The sequence below is a fragment of the Peromyscus californicus genome, unplaced genomic scaffold (assembly GCF_007827085.1).
Source record: "Peromyscus californicus insignis strain IS unplaced genomic scaffold, ASM782708v3 Scaffold_6__1_contigs__length_162567912, whole genome shotgun sequence".
In the NCBI taxonomy this organism is placed as follows: domain Eukaryota; kingdom Metazoa; phylum Chordata; class Mammalia; order Rodentia; family Cricetidae; genus Peromyscus; species Peromyscus californicus.
Window position 1 is genome coordinate 26,226,192 of NW_026294584.1, and position 22,279 is coordinate 26,248,470.

At 37.1% G+C, this 22,279-nt stretch overlaps 1 protein-coding gene across 3 annotated transcripts in view; it reads left to right on the forward strand.

The window, feature by feature from the left end:
• Positions 1-12,353, forward strand: part of Phf14 (PHD finger protein 14) — a 164,378-nt gene extending 152,025 nt beyond the window's left edge. For all 3 annotated transcript variants that reach the window (XM_052721042.1, XM_052721044.1, XM_052721041.1), the window contains one exon: positions 12,156-12,353. In XM_052721042.1, coding sequence (XP_052577002.1) covers positions 12,156-12,230 — 75 coding nt within the window. In that variant the 3' untranslated portion in view covers positions 12,231-12,353. The remainder of the gene's footprint in view (positions 1-12,155) is intronic.
• The last annotated feature ends 9,926 nt before the right edge of the window (positions 12,354-22,279 follow it).

The window sequence follows — 22,279 nt, forward strand, 5'->3', positions numbered from 1 at the left end:
CTTAACTTCCTCTTGTCAAACTCAGTATTTATCCCCTTGGCTGATTCACATTGTTGGACAGTGTTGAACATTCCCCCTTGAAAAGTTTTACGATTTCTGTAACCTTTGCTATCTTGATTTTCTTCATAGCTGGCAGTTCCTTCTCAGTATTCATACCTAAATTCTTTATCTTTGTTCAAGTTGTAGTCTGAAGTCTTAGTCCTTGGACTCCCTAACTATTCATCTCTGTTTCTGGATGGTTTTAGTCTCCGAATAAGTCTGTGTTGGGGACTTTCAGTTTTCTGTTATTGTCTCTGATCTCTTCTCCCAAGGTCAAAATTTTATTGACTATTTAAATGTTGAACTTATACCTATGTTGGATACCTGAAGAACTTAATATTGACAAAATAGAATTCTTGGTCCTTCCCTACTTTAATAAATTACTTTTCCCATAGTTTTTCCAAATTAAATTCTAAAATTCTTTAAAGTTAAAAGTAGAAAAATCAGGTCAGACATGGTCGTGCATACCTTTGATCCAATACTGGGAAGGAAGAGGCAGGTGGATCTCCAAGTTCACTAGGACTACATAGTGAGCCTGTCTCAAAACAAAAGAAAAGGTGGGGTGGGAACAAGAGAAAGGAAGGAAAAATAATGACAGGGAGAGATCAATCCTAATTATCCTCCTTTGTTTTTTCCCATACCGATCTGGATACCCTAATCCCAAGCATATGGTATTGTTTCTGTCATGTGCAGGACTCCCACTTACCAGCATTCCTGATGTGTTGCTGCAGTCTACTTCTTTACATCTGTATAGTCTCCTTAAGTTTAACCCATTCTTTCTTTAGACTACAGAGAGAATGAGTTTAAACTCAAAATCAACTCAGGAAGCTTCAATTCTTAACGTCTCCAATGGCGTCTCAGACAAGCTGAAGTAGCAGGGTCAGCCTCTATGGCCAGCCTAACATTTCACCTCAGGCCAGACTTCCTTGGCCTTCTGATGCTCATGTGTCCTTGAGCTTACTTGGGCATGTACTTGTCGTCATCGTCGTCGTGTTTTAATTAACCTCGAAGGCATTCTTTGATGTGGGGTTCCTCCTTTCTGGCTTTGGTCTCACATTGTACAGCTAAGGAAATGGAGTCTGGGAGTCTCGTTGTCTTTTCTGAGGACATACCAACACCACATACTAAAGCGGGATTCACATAGGTTTATTTGACTCCAGACCTTTTGTTTGTAGATATTTGGGGTCAAAACATCATAATTATTTCCTCAGTATAACATCATTTGAGCTATAGACCACACATATACATACTTTTGTGTGTGCTTTTTACTAGGGATGAAAGGGAGGGAGAGAGGGGGAGAGAGAGAGATTGAGAGAGAGAGAGAGAGAGAGAGAGAGAGAGAGAGAGAGAGAGAGAGAGAGAGGAGCACTTAAAATGGCATCAGTCTTTTGACACAACACAGCCTGTTCCCAGTGGAATACTTTCTCCAGCAAGGCCACATATCCCAAATAGCCAACTGGAGACGAAGTATTCCAATGCCTGGACTATGGGAAATATGTTGTTCAAATCACCACAATAGAATATTTCCCTTAGATCTTTCTCCTAAAAGTTAAACAGTCCTTTCTTTACATGTTACATATCATAATTTCAGTGTCTTAGTACTTCAAATAATACATTGTTTCAATAGTTCATATTGTGGGGACTATATAGGTGGGAACTTTTTCTTTTATTTTTTAAGTTCAATACAGTGTCATCACATAGTTATTTGGTTATTTGATTAGGGATTGTTGTATAGATGGCTTACATATTTTTATTTTCAGATGAGATATTTGAAAGTTTCATTGCATGGAATAATATTTTCCTAGTCTTATATTCTAGATTATGAAATATTGAGAAGTATTTTATACCAATAGAATCATTAACTGCTTAAAGAAACCATTGGTTAAATGATGCATTGTCATATAAGCTTTATAAGTGCTTTGAATCTTGCCAACTGGCCTACATTTGTGAATCATTTAAATACAAACCAGTAGATGAGTTCATTATAGTAACAACTTAAAGCAAATGATTTTAAATTTTAATTTTAAAGCAACTCATTAGCAAAGAGATAATCTATAAATTCATGAGATAAAAATACACCTGATATGTTTGTCCCTGATAATAAAGTGCCACTGTAGTAGATTTTTTTTGCATGTAATTTTCTATGTAGTATTTAAATTTTTTCTTGAAGTACAGTATCCTCTTTTTATTCCATAAAAAGTTAATGTGCCATAGGAGGTATGTTACTTGGAAATCTAATGAGCTATTAATTTCTAATAAGACAATGAAGATTAATGGGCTCACTCTAGGGAAAATATCACTCAAGTTGAAATAAGTATATTTGAGACAATTTAGTCAGATCATTTGAGAGTAAAGTTTTTGTAATTTGATTCCTAATAAGTTTATTTCTAAAGGTTTAGCCCTTGATGTTGAGTTTGTCATAATAAAAAAGCAGTTTATGTTAGATTGAGAAACAACTTACCTTGCAGATGCATGACACTAATCTTTGGAGAGAGGAAAGTGTATTATTTTGATATCATAGCCCAACTTTGTGCAATATCAATTACTAAAAAATAAACTCTCCATACATGATGTCATAGGGTCAAAATATATTCCAGATTTCTAAAATGAGAAGCATGTTTAATTAGTAAGAAGCCTATCTATAAGCTAACAGCAACAGAAAGGAAAGATGCTTCTCTAGCAGTTGATGCCAATGTTTTCAAATATTGCAGAGGTTGTTCTTGTGTATAAGTGAAAGTGCCTCTTTTCCTCTGTATAATAGGAATTTTGAAAAATTCGATTCAAGATATTAAAGTAAAATATCATTAATGAGAATCATAGCCAAAGAAAATATAGTTGACAATAAAAACTGATCATGTGTTACATTTGTCACAATACAGTTGAATCATGTTATAAACCATAAGAAATAAAATCATGTTCTTAATGTGTAAGACATAAAACACACATGATAGTGAGTTTCATTAGCTAAATATTGCTTAGTAACTTTAATTTTCTTGCAGGCAATAAATACTGATTTTAGTGTAGAGTCTCTAATGAGCTGTTGATACTGTGGAGATGCCTATGCTTCATTATTTGTAACTGAGTACTTCTGAAGTTGTCTTTGAGGCAGCGTTAAGAGTTTTGTGAAGACATTTTAAATACAGATATTAATTAAGTACAGAGATTATTAGAAAGAGAGAGGGTCAGGGAAAGCTTGAGGCACACCCATGTGGGCATGGGCATCTCAAGGAGGAGTTTCCCTGAGTGTTATTTCGAGTAACTTCACAGTACTTAAGATCAACGTATCTTTACTTCACAGTGTTGGCCGTTCATTTGCCTTTAGTTTTTGTGTTGAGATGACTTTAGATGATAAAGGAGTTGTAAAAGTGGTACAGAGAGTACTTACGCTCTTGCCCAGTTCTTCTTGATCAACTTACAGATTAATTACCAGCCATAAAACAGAAACCTTAGCACAGTACTCTGGAGGAAATGTTGGTGTTTATTAGATTTTCCCAGTGTTGCCACTTGTCTTTCTTCTCTGGACAAGATTCAGTCAGGGCTCACTTTTTGTTTCATCAGTTGGGTCTTCTAGTTGGTGGTGGTTCCCTATTCTACCCTGTGTCATGGCTTTGGCACTCAGTTATTTGGTAGTTTGTCTTTCCATTTGCATCTTTGTTGTCTGTCTGTTTGTTAGTTTGTTTTTTGAGACAGGGTTTCTCTGTGCAGCCCTGGCTGTACTGGATCTTGCTCTGTAGACCAGGCTAGCCTTGAACTCACAGAGATCCACCTGCCTCTGTCACCCAAGTGCTGGAATTAAAGGCGTGCGCCACCACCACCTGGCTTCCATTTGTATTTTTCTAGTATGTTCTCATGATTAGGCAAGTTGTATGTTAAGGAGAAGTCTCTGGCCTGCCTTACCATCGCTCTCAGGGTGTGTGGCAGTGGAATATACCCTATGTATTCCTGGTGATGCTACCCTGACCATCAGTTGGCATGGTATTTGTGAGATTTTCCACTAGGAAGTTAAATATTTCCTTTTCACAAAGGAGTTTTTCAGATCCTTTATATTTGGAAGACAATCCAAAGAGTGGTTTTACTTTAAGTCTCCAGACAGTTTAGGTCTAGTGAAGACATTGGTGTCACTCCCTTGTCACAGTGACCACCGTTCACTGAAGCAGCCTTCGAAACATTTTTAACTTTAATGACTTGGTGACTGAGGAGAAAAGGGAGAAAGTGAAAGAGGTTTCCTATACATATCATGGTCGCAATCAGATTAGCCTGAAACTGTCTTTGAGTCTCATGTAGCTTTTGCAAGGAGTAAATTAAAATTTCTTTAATAAAGGCACTGTATACTGCAGAAATTCTCAATTAAGATTGTTTATGAATTTCCAAACTGAAAAATCCTTATTATTTGAGTATTTGATTACTTAGATACTAAGTAATCAACATCAGAATTATCCTATAAAATATTTACAATTGTCTGGCTTCCATAGATAACAGTATTTAAGGAATTTAAAATATTGAAGTAGATTAGCTTTGAATGCACATACACCTGAGTAACACCGCTAAATGGACTCTGGTGTGTGTGTGTGTGTGTGTGTGTGTGTGTGTGTGTGTGTGTATGTGAGACTAATAATTATAGAAAATGGCATGAATTTGAGAGGGAGTAGGAGAAAATGGGAGGATTTGGAGGGGAGAGGAAGGGGTGAAAATGATGCAGATATGGTACTCATGTATGGAATTCTCAAAAACTAAAATACTAAAATACTTTAAATCCTTATGTTTAAGACCATGATAGTTTTACCTATGGTTTTTATGTCTGATTCTTAGTAAATTGGGCTTATACTCATAGTCTTCTGTTGCTTAATTGCTCTCATTTTATACCATTTTTTTCCTTTTAGTCCTACTTGTGCTGGATCTGTATCTTTCACTGAATGATTTTATTTCCTTCAGTTTAAATTGTACCTCCTTAGATGGCTGTTCCAATTTTTAGAACCTCTCTTCCCTGGCAAATCAGATTCCTTCTTGGCCCCACATCACATAGGAAAATTCCAAAGTCTTTTTAAACTGTCTCATGTCCATGCAATCAAAAGTTACTATTAAGAAAAAGTAACAGGAGGGCTGAAGACTTAGCGAAATTCCTTATTCTGCAAGTTCTGCTCCAGACTCACAAAGAAAGAAGTGCAGAAAATACTTGAAAGAGATATCCGTGTGTTCTCTGAAATGAAATTAGAAATGCCCCGCTTCCCGTTTTCTGTTTTACTTGTTTCTAAAATAAAGAATATACTTTATGAGGTTGAGTAAGATGATTGCTTTTACTGTCTTTTGCTTGAAAATGAAGAAAAGAAAAAATACTCCATCTATTTTTGAGAATCTAGGGATGGAACCTGGGGCTCAAATGTGCTAGACAAGAGCTCTACTACTGAGCAATACCCTAGTCCTCCATTCTCTTACTGATAGTTTTAGTTGAACTGATTTTTTACTACGAGCATCCAATGTTACTTTAATTTTGTAGTATATTTCTAGAATTTTTAATTAAGTATGCAACTCTGTCATTAGAAAAATCCATATACTTTTTACAGTAAATTTAATTAAGCATTTCTTGTAAGTTCATTTCAGTGTCTACCATGGCCCACTAAAGTTGGAATTCAGTTGTAAAATGGTAGATTAATTGCCTTTTGTATGGAGTGAAATAAGAATCTCAAATATGCAAAGTCAGGAAATGTAATTAGAGTCCTCAATTACTTATTCAGTGTGTTGGAAAACTGAATGCAGAAGTATAGGAAGGGGCCAAAGGTTGTTAAATGTAGCACATCACACACGTTTTACACTTTACTTAATGGCCCAAGTGTTTATTACTATGAAGTAAATGCACCATCTAAAGAATTATGGTGGAATTGTAAAGCATTAAAAACTCCAATTAATGTTAGTCTGAAGTATGCAGTGTATTCATTTTGCCTGAAACATTTTCATTATCATCAGTATTTTTCCAGTTATTAAGATAAATTTTTCATCATTGTGCAGCACTAGCATGTTGGCTATAGTAAAGCATGGTCTTAAATCCTGTTGAGAGTTAAAATTAATGGATGCCCCCACACACATCATACACAACCACAATAATAATAACTTAAAAGAAGTTAGGAAAAGAAAGTGGTGTTTGAGTGCAGTTTAAAGCAGTGTGGATGTATTGCTTTCCTTCACCTCTTCTATGACTACAAACTTTTTAAAAATATGTTTTTAATTGAAATAGAATTATATCATTTCTCCCCTTCCTTTCCTCCTACCTGCCCCTCCCAGCTATCTTCCTTCTAACCCCTCCCATACCCCACTGCTCTCAAGATGATAGCCTTGCTTTTGTTATGATTGTTTTACACACACACACACACACACACACACACACACACACACACACACACACATAAATATAATAAATATAACCTGCTGAACCTGTTTTTGTTGGTTTGTGTGTGTATGTTTTCAAGCCTGACCACTGTGCATTGAGCAGCCAGAAAGGAGTCTCATCTATGAGAAAGGCTAATTCTCCTTCCAACTGACTGCAAACTTTTAGAACAATATATCTTTAAAAGATACACAACTTACTTTTTAAAATAAATATTAAAACATAGACATATTTTTGACTGTAAATTTAAAATCCAACTTCAATAGTATTCCTTCTCTTATTAATCAAAGAAATATTATATAGAAGTTTTTTTGTTGTTTTTTTTAACAATAGAGAAACGTTTCCAGTTAGTGCTTATCTGTACCTCACTTTGATTAACTGCAGTAGCAGTAAGCGTCTTCACTGTGAATAGCATGGTTGGGAAAGTAAACACAGTTGATTTCACTCTTATGTAAACAGCTCTTCATTTTTCTCACTTATTTCTAGAAATTGTTTGTATGGTCAAACTGTAAAGACTTGATAAAGGACATGTTTTCTAGTTAGGAAAGTAACTGCTCACAGTGAATACGTAAGAAAATACAAAATCCCACAGGCAATAAAATAAAGCAATAATATCATTTAGCAGTTCAGGTCCTTAGGGAAGGAATTTTATGTAGAGCCATAGGAAGAAAAAGTTACTTTTAGCTTTTGAAGTATAGAGGTATGGGTGTCTTGGTGTTTTTGTTTTTGTCTTGTTTTGTTTTCCTTATAAAAATCTTTCCCGTATGTTTTATATACTTTATTTTTATTTAAAACAGTAAGTTAATATAATTTAGAACAAGTAGCCATTTATTTAATATTTAAGTGTTTTTAATTTCAAAACATTTAACATTTTACAAATTCCTAGCCTAGCTTTCTTTGTCCAGGTGACTGTACGGTTTCCATCTTGTGTAACCATTGTACAATTACCAAAACTAGGAAGTTAACACCAGATGATTTTATTAATGACCCTATGGTATGTTTTCAGTTTTCCCACTGGTCATTTTATGGTTCAGTATTCCAGGTTGCATTAAGTAATCATGCTACCTTAATCTTCTCCAATTGTGATGGTTCCACGTTTTGTCATCCCTGACCTTGGCATTTTTGCACACCACCATTCATTTGTTTTCTGGAGTATCTGTTGGTTGCTTTACAGTGGTTAACTAGCTGAAGGAAAGACACTACAGGCTAGAGGTGATGTCCCCTTTTTAGTGTGTCACACTGGTGTAGTGATACTAAGTAGGTGGTATTGATCTTGATCATGTGGCTAACGTGGTATTTACTGCATTGTAAACATGCAAAGAAACAGCCAGGAAATTGTGTGCCTTTTTATAACCTTACTTTTAAAAGAAATCCTTTAAGACATGGCAGTTTACAAGGTAAGCCTAATGTCTTTATTTGTAAACTATAACTTGAGTCCACAAACCACCTGAACAGTGAAATCTTCAGATGTTAAAATAATTAGCCATTGCTTGGAGTTTGTGGTTTCCTCTTAAGAGAAAAGAAAAAAAAAGCGTAGGTTTTGTTAATTAACATCAAGTCTTTGAACTACTATCAGAAGACAAATTCATTTTTCGGTAAGGGGCAATAGAAGTCTCCTTTCCAAATCATTGGCACAAGAGAAGTCTCCTTTCCAAATCATTGGCACAAGCGTGATGCCATTTAAAGGAAGTCTTGCAAGTGCAATGCAGTAGTAAGGATTTCCCTTTGACAAACATGACAAGTGTTACACATCTTTCTCTTTCAAAGAACTCTTCATTCCCTGCCACCTAGCTCACTAGACCATTATTTCATGTCCCTCATGTGCCTAGAAATGATGACTCCCCTCCTTCTCGTCCTATCAGTAAAAACAAACAAAAAACAAGGAGGCCACTGAAACATAGTCATTTGGTATTATGGGTGTTACTGTCAAATGAATATACACTTTCAAAATTCCATGTCTGCTTAAAAGAACTACAAGGTCACTGGAATCAATGTGTTTTCTGGAGTTTGAATAACAAGCTCAAACATTAAGAGCATGCCTTTTGCTTTCCGGTACCCCCAAAGGGTGTGTTTTCCTGACAGTTGCTTCAGAGATCCTTCATGAAACAAATGTCAGACTTGTCAGGCTGTCACTAAGAAAACGATCCGTGGAGCAAGGGTCTTCTTTCCCTGGGAACCAAGCAGATGTCTTAGCTCAGCAAAGTGAAGCCCTGCCATGAGAGGCAGTGTCTGCGTGCATTTGCTGTCGAGTAGGAAGGGAATGCCGTGCTGAAAGTCTGCCTTGGCAGTTGCACTCACTATGCACTTACTTGTTAATGATGCTTGATCTGTTGCCTCAGTGGTTTTGTTAAGCTTGAACTGTGTATAAAGTTCTTATAAATTTGGCCTGCATTGTTAAATATACACACTTCCAAAGGACAGTCCCATCAGAGCTTTACAGGATCAAGCTGGAATGATTTAAGGTAAAATCTATTAGTATTATTTTTATATGATATTATACTATACTATAGCAAGTTCAGTTTACATCCCAGCAATTAGACTTGTTTTTTCCTCCCCTCTATGATCCTTTGCTACACTTAAGTCACAGCTGTAGTGATATAAAGTAACAGGCTTGTAATGGTTATATAAGTGTTTTTACATAAAAAAGGCAAAATTTTAGAGACAAGTCTTCAGAATAAAGAAAGGGGCAAGACAGTTGTGTCTCTGTACTAAGTAGAGGCAGTGACAGAAGAGACATGCCTCTATAACAGTGCTTCCTGATTAGGAAAAGTCAACCAAGGAAGACTGCTGTTGTGCTAATGTAATAAGTTACAGATTGACTTCCGTTATGTGTTACATATATTAAACCCTTTGTAACTTAATGAAAATTGCAAACTTTTATTTTACTTAATAGCATTCTCCTGTAGTTTCTACTCATTAAATACAGAAGCAAAATATATAGATACTTCCTAGACCTCAGGCTTCCCAGGCTTATTACCACATCTCTACATCTGTATTTTTAATTTTTGCATGTGCATGTTTTGTTTTGTTTTGTTTTGTTTTTGCCTGACCATATATGTGTGTGTCTGGTACCCACAGAGACCAGAAGAGGGCAACAGATGGATCCCCTGAAACTGAAGTTACAGATGGTTGTGAGCCTCTATGAGGGTGCAAGGAAATTGATCCTGGGTATTCTGGAAGAACAGTCGGTGTTCTTAACTGCTGAGCCACTTTGACAGCCCCTTTCATTTGTATTGAGTTAAGAGTAGTGTCGAGGTTGCTAGATAAAGTTAGATGCAGTTTATTAACCAGGAAGTCATATTGGTCTGTAAACTTGGTAGACTGTTCAGATAGAAAGGCTTCAATGTTTCCCATGATGTAAAAGTTAGAGTTAAAAATGGCTGTACTGGGGACCGGGGGACGGCTCAGTGATGGAGAGCTCTTGTTGCTCTTGCAGAAGAACCGGGTTCAGTTGTCAGCACCCACATGGTAGTTCACAGCCATCTGAAATTCCGGTGTTAGGAGGTAACACCCTGTTCTGTCCTCCGTATGAATGTGGTATACATCCATACATGCAGTACACTCATACATATACAAATAAAAATAAATCTGAAATGTATGGCTGTTTTGGCACATACTGCTTCATGCATTTTTGCTTTCCTTTTTTATCAGTGCCGTTACTGTAAGTCAATATTGCTGAAAGTATAACTACAGAGTAAGGAGTGATAATATGCCTGTTTAAAGTATGTATTAGTTTACACACACTTCTTGTTTTTAAGCTCAGATATTTCATAAAATTCAGAAAACATTGATGCCAGTTGTATGCTAACTGTATCCATTTAGATGGTAGGAATATAATATAAAGAAGAAGAAGCTCTGCTTTGAAAAACATCTTGACAAATTTTGTGCTGCTTAACAAAATGCTTTGCCACTGTCTTAGATTTCTATTGCTGTGATAAAACACATGATCAAGGCTACTTAGAACAGGAGGTGTTTAATTTGGTTTACAGTTTCAGAGTGTTGTGATAGCAGAGCAAAGGTGTGGTGGCAGGAACAGCTGAGAGTTCACATCTTGATCCACAAGCAAGAGGCAAAGAGGGCACACTGGAGATTGGGCTAGTCTTTTGAAACCGCAAAGCTACTAGTGACACACTTCCAACAGTACTGCACTTCCCAATCTTTCCCAAACAGTCCTGCCAACTAGGACAAAGTATTCCAACATAAAAAGCCTGTGAGGGCCATTCTCATTCAAACCCCATAGCCTCTTTACCAACTGGTTTTATCCAGTGACGATGTCTCACTAGAAGAAGGCAGTGGAAGGTAGAGAATTAAGATTTAACTTTGAATAGAATATAATTACAATGTAATTTCTAGGAACTCTTATCTAAAGAAAGCAGCTACCTATTTACTAATACCTCTGCAGGTGTTGGTTGATGGGAAATATCTACTCATTAGAGATAAGTTGGGGAGAAGGTTCAATGGCATATAGTAATAGTTGTTGGAAAATATACAAACAAAGTACATTGCCAGGATGGTATTAAAATCCTATCTCTGATGTCTCATGTATCTGTAATGCTTCAGAGTGGTTGGTAGTAATGGTAATTTCTCTACTTTCCTGATGTTGACAGAGTCTAAACTGTTAATGCTGTGGAGGTTAGAGACAAAACTAAAGGATGCTTTCTTCACTTTAGTGACTGTAGAAAAGAGTTTTGTTGTTTGTTTTTGTTTTGCCCATAGAAAGCAAATACATATACCTTGATTTGCCCATAGAAAGCAAATACATATACCTTGATTTGCATTGACAGGAAGCAGAACTCAAAAGTTATATGGTTTGCTTAAATTTGGTTTTCTAAAGATACAGGATAATTTTGGCATTAACTTTATCTAAAGATACTTGAGAATTTCTGCCTCCGCTTTAATTAACTCAGTAATATCTCAGGCAGTTCCTCTATTTCAGTTAATGAAAATGAAAGTGAAAGATCATAATGTGATAAATCCAAAGTAACAAGAAAGCAAGACTGCTTGGTACTTGGATATTGTTGAAGGAACATGTATAATAAGATAGGTTACCAATTATAAAATGAAATATTTTTCCAGACTCTTATTATTTATACTTTGAAGGTCACCATTTAATATTAAGCACAGGGTACATTTCATTCCTGTGGTAGCAGATGTTATGATGTCACTTCATTATCCACCATGTGCCATGGGAAACTGAAGTGAATTATGGGGCCACCGCTTAGAATCGAAGTTGTAGAAGATTGTGAGCGTTCTACAGCATGACATGCCCATGTTTCCTATTTTAGAACTGACTGATCTTCAAATAACATATGGTGGTACAAGTAATTGGAAAATTGACAGACCTGTCAAGAAAGTATGCTAGATGAGACCAAAATGCCATGCTGGAGCACATAAAGTGCCTTAGAAGTTAAATTTATTGTTTTTTATCAAAGAGCAAAGTAAAGCTATCTGGTTCTCTTACCACAGAGAGCACTGTTCAGTAGCAGGTGTTCAGAAGGTAATTCTGAAAGCCTTGATAAAATTGGTTGCTGTTAAAGGCAGATAGGAAGTTTTAATCAACATTTAGAAGAAAATACTATGTGCTATTATTAAATGTTAGTGACTTTGTAATTATAGATGTATAATCTTTTCCTTAAGGTTTCTGGAACCAGAACAGTACAGTGTTTTTAAATGTGTTGTTGGACTGAAATGTTCTCTGAAATTTAGAATTTCATGTTTGCTAAAATTGATTTTGCAGGAAGATGAAAATGAAGCTGAACGAAAACATGCATCTCAGGAGCCCAACATGGAACAGAAAAATCCCAAGAAGTAAGGGTTTTCTGTTGTTCTGGAGAGTTTACAGCTTGTGCTGAGGCGAATAACATTTCTAGTTTGTAAAATGTTAAATTGTAAAATCTAATTTGCAAAACTGTTCTCAATAAAGTCCTTGAAATAGCTTGTGTTTGGAATGTATACTTCTTTTTTAAACAATTCAGCTTTGATTTAAAAACTAAACCCTCAAACTATCTTGTTTGTTGTTTTGTTGATGATGGTGGGTTTTTTGTTGTTGTTTCGGTTTTTGTTCTTTTAAGACATGGTTTCACTGTGTACCTTTGTGGGTCTGGAACTCCCTATGTAGATCAGGCTGTCCTCATACTCAGAGATCTGCCTGCATCTGCCTCCATTGCTGGGACTGAAGATTTGGGCTACCATACCAGCTTTTGAAATGCTTTTAAAAGGAAGAAATTGTCGGAATACAAGAACAGGATTTTCTTTTGCCTGTGACCTAAGTAATAACACGTCTGGTTGGCGTGTTATTATATAGAGATTTCTGAGAGTTTTTTACTCTTTTTCCTATATTCTGTTGTCGTCTTTAAAAAGGGCCTTACCAGAATTCCAGTTATCAAAAGAAAGAAAACCCTGTGCTCTGGTTTGCTTTTCTGTTCCTATGATAAAAACCATAACTAATAGCAACTGTGGGGAAGGAAGGGGTTCACTTCAGCTTACACTTCAGGTCTCAGTCCATCGTTGAGGGAAGCCAGGACAGGACGGAATGAAGAGAAGCCATGGAAGGACACAGCTTACTAGCTCACTTGTCTAGCTTATTCTGAGCTAGCTTTCTTACGCATCCTGGGCCCAACTGCCTAGGGATGGTGCCACCCAAAGATGGGCTGAATCCTCCACTATCAGTCAAGGCATCTCTCACAGATATGGCCACATGCCAATATGATTTGTGCACTTACTTAGTTAAGGTTCCCTCTTCCCAGATGAGCCTAGGTTTGTGTTAAATTGACAATAATACTAACCAGGACAACCAACGTAATTAAAAAGAGAATAGGAAATGTCCGTGCATGGAAACATGGAAAACCAGCCATTGTCACAGGAAATACTAATGCATTAGCTTGTCATATGGTACTCTAAATTTGCAGAGAGAATGAAAATAATGTAACAGTTCTTGGTAGCAGAGATAGTGCCATGATTTTTAATTCATAAAATACTTAAGGGGGTGGAGAGATGACTCAATGGTTAAGAATGCTTACTACTTATAGAAGACTAGAGTTTAGTTCCCAGCACCCAAGTCAGGAGGCTTACAGCTGCATTATAATGCCAGCCCCAGGCAGATCCAGCAATACTTCTGACCTCTGCAGGCACCTCAGTTTGTGTACACACACACACACACACACACACACACACACACACACACACACACATCTTTTTAAAAATAGTTACTAAGGATCTATGTATCTGTCCATACAAACTTTTCTCAGCTATTTCAAAAACCATCTCTCTGTGTTTCTTTGGCTTACCAATTTCCCAACCTATCTCTGATCTGTATTTTCATTAGTGTTTTCAAGCCATATTATCCTCCCTGATTCCAGCATCTGAGCTGTTGTTATTTGCCAGCTCCAGCAGGAGCAGGGAATCTAGTTTCAGTTTGCAGAATCAAATACTTCTGGCAGATGTCTTTGTTTGATTATTGAAGGCAGGGTTGCTTACAATATGGGGCAGAACTTTGGGAGGCTTGTAAGACAATGCCAGCATACAGTGTCCTCTCTGTGAGAATGGAATCGGTGTGTTTTCCCCAGAGTCATATTTTATCACATGCATCTGACAAGCTCAGTAAATGTGTGACAGTAGGATGTGCTGGCAGCTGTGATACAGTTAGCTGAAATGGAGAAAAACTGCAAGTAGGTAAAACAAGTTCATTGAAGGATAGCCTCCAATCTGACTGGAGATCAGGAAAGCAACTCAAACTTACAAAGCAGACTCCCTGGGTGACTGTGCCAAAGGAAAGGCTGAGAAAGCAGTTCAGAGTCTGCAGGGGGGTGGGGGGTGTTGAAGTAAGCAATGTCAAAATCACCGAGACATTTTATTTCCTACATTGATCTGTTTCCGAATACCCATATTTACACGTTGGTGTTTTATGGGTATTGGCACTGGTTTGTTTTTGTTTTGAATCAGTGTCTCTCTGTGTAATCCTAGCTGTCCTGTAATTTACAGTGTATTCCAGGCTGGCCTTGAACTTACAGAGATCTTCCCTGTCTCTCTCTGGAGTGTTAGTATTAAAGGTGCATGCCACTGTGCTTAGCTGTCATTTTGAAAGAAGTTATGATAGGTATTTCATACCCTAGCAGGCACAGTACAGGATTTGGGGTCATGCCGACAGTTGTGCCTGTGAATATGAGATTGATGCTGTTGTATTCCCATTTTAATAATGATCAATGTGATGCTTATGGGAAATAAATGAAGCAAAGCTATGTAACAGCAAGAGTTTAAACTCAAACAAGGCTTACACCCAAATATCACAGTCTTTGCATAATAATCACTAATACTACACTTCTTTACATCCACGTTCCTTTTCTTTTTAGTTCACCTATAACTCTCAGCACCAGCTTTTTAGAATTTTTATTCATTAGTTTTGTTTTCATTATTTTTAACCATGTCTGTGTGTGCATAAGAGCATGTGAGTGCAGGAGATTTTAGAGCCAGAGAGGCCAGATCCCATGGAGCTAGAGTTACAACTATGAAAAGACCAAGAGGGAGGGTACAAGGAATCAAATTATCTTCTGCAAGAACAGTATGTGCTCTTAACCTCAGAGCCATCTCTCTTGGGCAGCTTTGATTCATTGTATGACTTTTATTTAAGTGAATTAAAGGAAATGGCATAACTACCCCATTCTTTATGCTCCAGAATAGAATCCTGTGTATAATGTACCAACTATGAAAACATCTATTGTTTCTCTATGTCATTCCAAGAAATCAACAAATCAACAAATTCAATGTTTTTATGTTATCTGCTATGTCTTTAAAAAATGCCTGAATTTATAAAAAGACCTGTTAGTATGAGAGACATAGTGAGAGCCATTCTGTGGGCACATCAAGTATTTCTACCTAAGTGATATCTTTATTCAAAATTCTTTACGCTGTGCCTTTAAAGAAGTTTTTCCGTGGGCCAGCAAGATGGTGCAATGAAAAGGGGTGTCTGCTGTCGGGCCTGACAGCCTGACTTTGACTCCTAGGATCGCGTGGTGTAGAGACCCAACTCGGGCAAGTTGTCCGCCAACCTCAGCACCTAGGCATGCACCAAAATAAATGAAGTTTTAAGATGTTTTTTAAAATAGTATTCACCCATTACTTTAAGATAGTGAACGTTAGAGTAAACGTCCTTAAATTTCCGGTAGGAAAAATTTGTGTATGAATTAGTAAAAAGCTTAAAGCCCAAGCCTGCATGCTCTGTTTTTAAATATGTGGTATTTTTTTTTTAAGATTTACCTATTTTTAAAAGTGTGTGTGTGTGTGTGTGTGTGTGTGTGTGTGTGTGTGTAGGTTTGTGCTTCTGTATGCAATGACTCCAGCGGCCAGAGGCATCCGATTGTCTGGATACAAAGCTAAAGGCAGTTGGGAGCTACCCAACATGGGTACTGCTGACCCAACTTGGGATTCTCTGTAAGAGCAGTGTGAGTTCTTAACTGCTGAGCCTTCTTTCCAGCCCCATATGGAAATCTCAGAGTGCCACGGGTAATTATGTGACTGTCATTAATGACTTTACTCGCATGTTATAAGTTTTCACACTATATAGATTTGTATTACATATTCGATCAATCTGCCGTAACAAAATGCCCAAGGTTGCATATGTTAAAACACGAGATGTTTATTTTTTTAGTTTGATATGTGTTTAATTTCTCAATCACAGTTTGGTGGGTTTACTTTTGGATAAAGCACTCTCCCTCACTTCCCCTGAGTTGTTTTAAGGAACACTGCAATAGTATCTCAATGAGAAATCTATGGCAATACAGATCTATTTATTTACAGAAAGTCTTCATAAAGGTTAATAATTGGCATATGACCTATCAGGTGATTTCTAAAGATTATCTACAGTGTGATGAAACCTGCCTGTTTTCATCATCCCTTTTCCATTACTCAGCTCATTTCCTGGCCAGTACCAAATGTAAGCAGCAGAGTACTGAGACAGCTGGAAACTAACAATGTGGAGTGCCTGGAGAAAGAACACAGCTTCCTTTTACTTTGTGATGCGTGTAAACCTGGCCTTTGAAATGAATTGTGTTCATGTTAGCTTCTGAGTTGTATTTCTTTACAACTTACAAGAATTTAAAAATAAAACACCCCTTTGTTAGTGTGTCTCTATCACATTCAGGAACAGCGTTTTTTGTCTTTTTGGTTTTTTTTCTCAACTGTTTAGTTTACACTCCTTCCTTAGGTCTAGAGTACAAACAGAGGCAGGCAGGGATGTTATACCACACAGCTGGCTGCAAATGGAAACTTCTAGATACATGTTCTTAAATTCATTAAACAAAACTTTAGTGAACCCGCCTACATGCCATTCAGTTTTATTAAATGCCCCCATTTCAAATGTGTAATTCAGTTCTTCCCAGGAAGAGGAGACGGGGAGACTGATAGTTACAGATCGGGCTACCCAACAGGGCCTGGAGCTGCGCGATGGCTGCCTGCCCTACGGAGAAGATAAGCCAGTAGCTGCTTGGGCCTTGAAACTGAATGTCAGCAGTCCCAAAGCCACAGTGGGAGCCTGGGAGATCCCTGGAGAGTCGCTGGTGTTCAGTCATCACCGGAAGGCAAAGAGACTGGAGTCTGAGGTCGGTAGAGGACAGCAACGGTGGCACTAGACTCCAGAAGAAGCAAAGATAGGCAGCGCTGCTTTCGCCCCCCATATCTCTTTCTATACGAGCCTCCCACTGGAAGGTTCCACCTCTGAGGGAGAGTCTAACCCTTTTAGTTAACCCCTTTCGGAAATGCCGTCGTCGAAGAGCCCAGACAGGTGCCTTCTGATTGACTCCAGACCCTGTCTTGTCATTGGAATTGGCCATTACACCATGTGACCTCTGCTCCAGTCTACAGAGCATTTCCACCACTCAAAATATTCTTCCTTGTAATCACACAGCCTTGTTACCTTCTTTCTTGAAGTTTTGCCTGGTCTAAAACTTCACATAGTGAAATCACAACATAAATAACTTTTGTGTCTCACTTCACGTAGCATAGTGTTTTTCAAACAATTTATAATTTATTCCAAAGTATGTTTTCATGTGAATATATCAAAATTTGTTCGTCTGTCTGTTGAGAGACACTTGAACAGACATAAAATTGTAAAAACATAAATGGCCAAAAGCACACAAAAGAAACATCATTATAATTAGGAAAAGGCGAATTAAAATAAGTTACAATTATATATCCACCAAGTTGTCGGTGTGTGTGTCACTGGCACAGCTATGCAATGCTGTAGCCACTGATTGTCTACTTGTACCTATTGAACAGTTGAACTAGAGCTACTTCAATTTAAGATGTGGTACCAAATTTTGGAGCTATAGTAAAAATTATATCAATATCAGTAATTTGCATTTTGATTGTGAGTTAAAATATTTTTTTAAATAGATTTGTGTAAGTTAAAAGTTTTTACTTTTTAAACAGTGACCACTAGAAAATTTGAATTTGCAAACTATGAATTGTACTGGACTACTAGACAGTGGTCTTAAGCTGTAATTGTAAATCTATAAATGAATCTTAGCAAGATACAAAAAAACTAAAAGTTCAACATAATGTTGGTGGAGATACAAAATACTAAATCATTTCAAAAAAGAATATGGAGTTCTTTAATGAAGTTAGTCATACTCTTAGTACATGAGCCATTAATGCTACTACTACAAGAGTCTACACAAGGGAGATAAAAAACGTGTTCTCTCAAAGATTTGTACATGAATATTTGTAACAGTATTATTCATAATGGCCCCACCCTGCAGCCAATTAATATTTCTATTCAGTTATAAGTCACATCAAAAACTAGTTTTTCCTTTCACCTGTGTAATGCGGTTCACAAACTTAGGATCTAATTTTTACAGCTGTAGCAACAGTGTAAAAAAATCACTACATAACTACTATGGAAGGTTAAATAGAAATGTAAACAATACACAAAGGACTTACAACTTTTAACATTCAAACAGTGCTGATGTAGCTTATTTGAAAATAATAGAGTCAAAGCGTTTTTAATGACCACATTCTATTTTTATTTTTTTATTTAAATATGGCTGTGCTTTCAGACAATGCTACCCATTTTCCTTGGGGTTAGAAAGTATAAATGAGAGGACAGCAGATGTGTACCTGTTGCTTGACATTGGAATATCCATGAGCTGCCTTAAGTCTTATTTCCACAGACATCATAGCAAATAGGACATGCTCTCCGGAGGGCAGTGACTTCCCTTGGTAGATTTCTGATACTCCCGATGAAATGGGAGCGGGGGCAGTAGTTCTTCTTTTCTAATACCTTTTAAAAGTGATAATATTATTCATTTGTGTTGTACTTATTTTGCAAAACAATCACTAATAGCTTTCCTCTAAGCAGAAGCATTGAATATATCTGTATTCTCCCACATACAGGATAATTTGTCTTGTTTTTTTCCCAGTTACAATAAATGTTTGCTTTTTAAAATTGAATGTGAACAACTCACAAACAGAAAACTATTTCCTATAAAAGTTTCATATGGCTACATCAAATATATTGCAAAACCTATTGAAAAAGAAGCAATAAATTAATTTGATTTGACACTTCTCCAGTGCCTGTGGTTACTAAGGCCTATTCAGGTTTCTGTTGATTGAGTTCTGATACTCCTTGGGACTAAGGCAACTTCCTCCTGATACCAGACCAAATAAGCTTCACTCTCGATTGTGAAAGTTGATTAGAAAACTACTCCATTTTCCATTACCTTTTTTACATAGCCGTGGATGAGCAAATTCCTTCTCCATTCCAGACTATCCTGAGCAATCGTAGTGGGTAATAAATGTCTTCCCATGGTGAATTTGATGTGGAGTCCTTGGCTTTGTTATCTGGAGAGGAAGTTAAGGACTTAAAGCAACAGTGTGAAAACACAAGCAACTATGGTATATAATTCTGATTTGTTTTAGAAAACTCTTAATTTCCTAGTCACAAAGCCAAATAAGAACAACCCTTTAAAACTATTGAGCCATGAAATTCATTCTCCTTGAGGGCTTTAAATTTGGAAGCACACTCATGAAATTTATAGCTTTGATGAGATATATTTTGCCTGCAGTCAAGATGAGAGCTAGATCATTGGTTTCCCAGCATGATACCTATGTGTTCCTGTGTGCACAAGATTTCATTAGGCTGATAATAACACAGCCAACATCACATTAATGTTTACAAGGTTGCTTTTGTCACTTTTACATCTTCCATTTACACCTACAGCATGCTAAATAGCTCACTCTAGAAAATAGGACACTGCTTACGCTGCTATTGTCAGTAGAGTGAAATAAGACTGCCATTTTCATATTTGTGGTGTATCAAAAGATACACGTTCTAGAAATAATAGATGATTGGATCAGGCCAGGTGCCTATGTGAGCCTGAATGTGGTAGCTCTCATTGTTGACACTTGGAGATCAGAAAATGTGGCAGGGCAGTTCTGACTCTAACCATGTTGGTCAGAGCCTGATCTAAAGGAGACGTGAGATTATTGTTGCTTTTAAAGATTGATATATTTCTTTAGGACATTCAGGCTTCAGAACAGTGAGCAAGGGAGCTTGATAAGTAGGACCTAAAGGCAGCCACCTCGACAGGAGTCTGCCATCTGCCTCACATAATGAATAAGGAGCTCTGTAGGAGGAAACCTATTATTTGGAAATAGTGATGCTATTTTTTTTATTAGGTAGTGAAATTCTGTGATTATGGAAATCAGTTCTGTAAGCTGTGTCCTTAAGTTTGTTAAAAAATATCTAAGGTGATTTATTTGTAAGTTTACTATTCCTTCTACCATTTACTATCATGGACAGTCTCAGACACAAATAAGATGAGAAAGAATACAAAGAAATCTTGTGTACTCTGGAGTGAGATGGAACAATTATTGTTATTTTTCATCTTTAATGAGATGTAAGAAGATACTTGTTTTGATTTTTGATGGTGATTATCTGTAATCACCATTAAAGAGCTAGACTCTAGACTCATATTTGTAGTTTTGTGCCCTGGGCAGAAATATAGAACTAGTCAGAGCTATAAATCATGAATATATTTCAGCCTCCATAATATTGTTGAACTAAGATAGCTTTGTAATTTTACTAACAAGGTACAAAACTGGTGCCTTTAAAATGTTATTTTGTTGGTAAAATTAAATTAACAAAAAAGAACATCTGTTTGGGGTTATGGTACTTTCTCCCGGGAATTGCTTTCTTTGAGGCTATCTTTTTGGCCTGCATTGATTTGGCCTTTATTATCTGATTGAATCTAATTCTGGAAGTCAGGAATAGTCTCATGGAAATTTCCTGGTACAATGTTTGTCTTCAGGGTCTTTAGACACACACTTGTTCTTGCATTGTTCTCACCCCAGCTCCTGAGAGAGCAAAGAGTTCTTACTCAATAATCATTGCTGTCTGATAGATCTGTATCACTTCATCATCAGGCAAACTGAAGCTCTATACTATTGAACAAAACAGTCCTTCAACAGCACGATTCTGCCCTCTACAAATTTAACTACTTCATTTATTTTTAAGATTTGTATTAGTTCTTTGAGAGTTTCATACATGTTTTGATCACTTCGTGTTCTTTCTTTTTTATAAACCCACAAAGATCACTTTGTGCTGCCCAAATAATTCTGCCACTGGAGCATGGACCAATACCAGAGGCTACACTCTTAGAGAAAACTCTTCCCTCTTCTAGCAGCTAATAATTGCTAGTAGTTTCAAAGTAAGAGGTTGCATTTCACACCCAATTCCTGTCTGTATGCTGGGATTTGATCTAGAGCTCAGGATTGCACAGGTCTTGTGCATGCTTCTACAACCACGGTGAGTTCATAGCAGCCTTCCTGTATGCAGAAGATGCTATTTCCTTGTAATCACCCACCACATCCATCTAGCTCTTACACACTTTCTGCCCCATCTTCTGCAATCCATGAGCCTTGAGAAAAGAAGATTCTGTAGATATGTTACCTTCAGGGCTAAGCATTCTGCGGTCTCTTGCCCTGTGCACCTTAGCCATTTGTGGGTCTATGCCAATCATCTACTGCAAATAGAAGCTTCTCAAATGAGCATTGAAATATTGACCTATGGGTATTACAATAAGTCCTTAGGCATAAGTTGGCTCAATATTATGTCAATTCACCAGAATAATAGGGTAGGTCTTCCCTTAAGGCTATCACCTGCCTAATCACAGGATCTTGACATGATAATCATGCCAGATAATCGAGTGTCATCTTGTGGAAAGGGACTTAAATCCAATCAGGAAATGGTTAGTGACTCCCATGATGTTCATGCCATTATTGCATCAGTGAGCATGTCTTGCCAGACCAATCATTGCTGTAACTCCTAGGGTTCACATCTGACTATGACTTTTCCCTTCTGGTAGTGTGCATAACAAAAGCTGGCACCATGAAAGCTAGCCAGTGGAAATGAAGCTTTAGAGTCAACACTAGCTTGATTTTTTCCATGTTCTGTGACTCAAGTATGTGGTATCTTTGGCAATATAGTCTCACTATCAAGGTCTGGAGGGCAAACAAAGAGCATTGCCCATATCCTGTAATGTTTGGGGGTCTATGAAACCTCATTTACCAACAACTCCACTTATACTGTGATTTTTATTAATTAGTCTCTGGTGTCTAGTAGGGATATTATTGCTCTGTAATGGAGTAAATATATATATATATATATATATATATATATATAAACTTATACATGTGTGGTAGTGGTACTATTAGGAGATGTGGCTTTGTTGGAGTGGTTATGGCCTTGTCAGGGAAGTGTGTCACTTGGGGTTGACTTTGAGGTTTCCTATGCTTGGATACCACCAAGTGTCTCAGTAGACTTCCTGTTGCCTGCAAGATGTAGTTCTCTCAGCTACTACTCCAGCACCA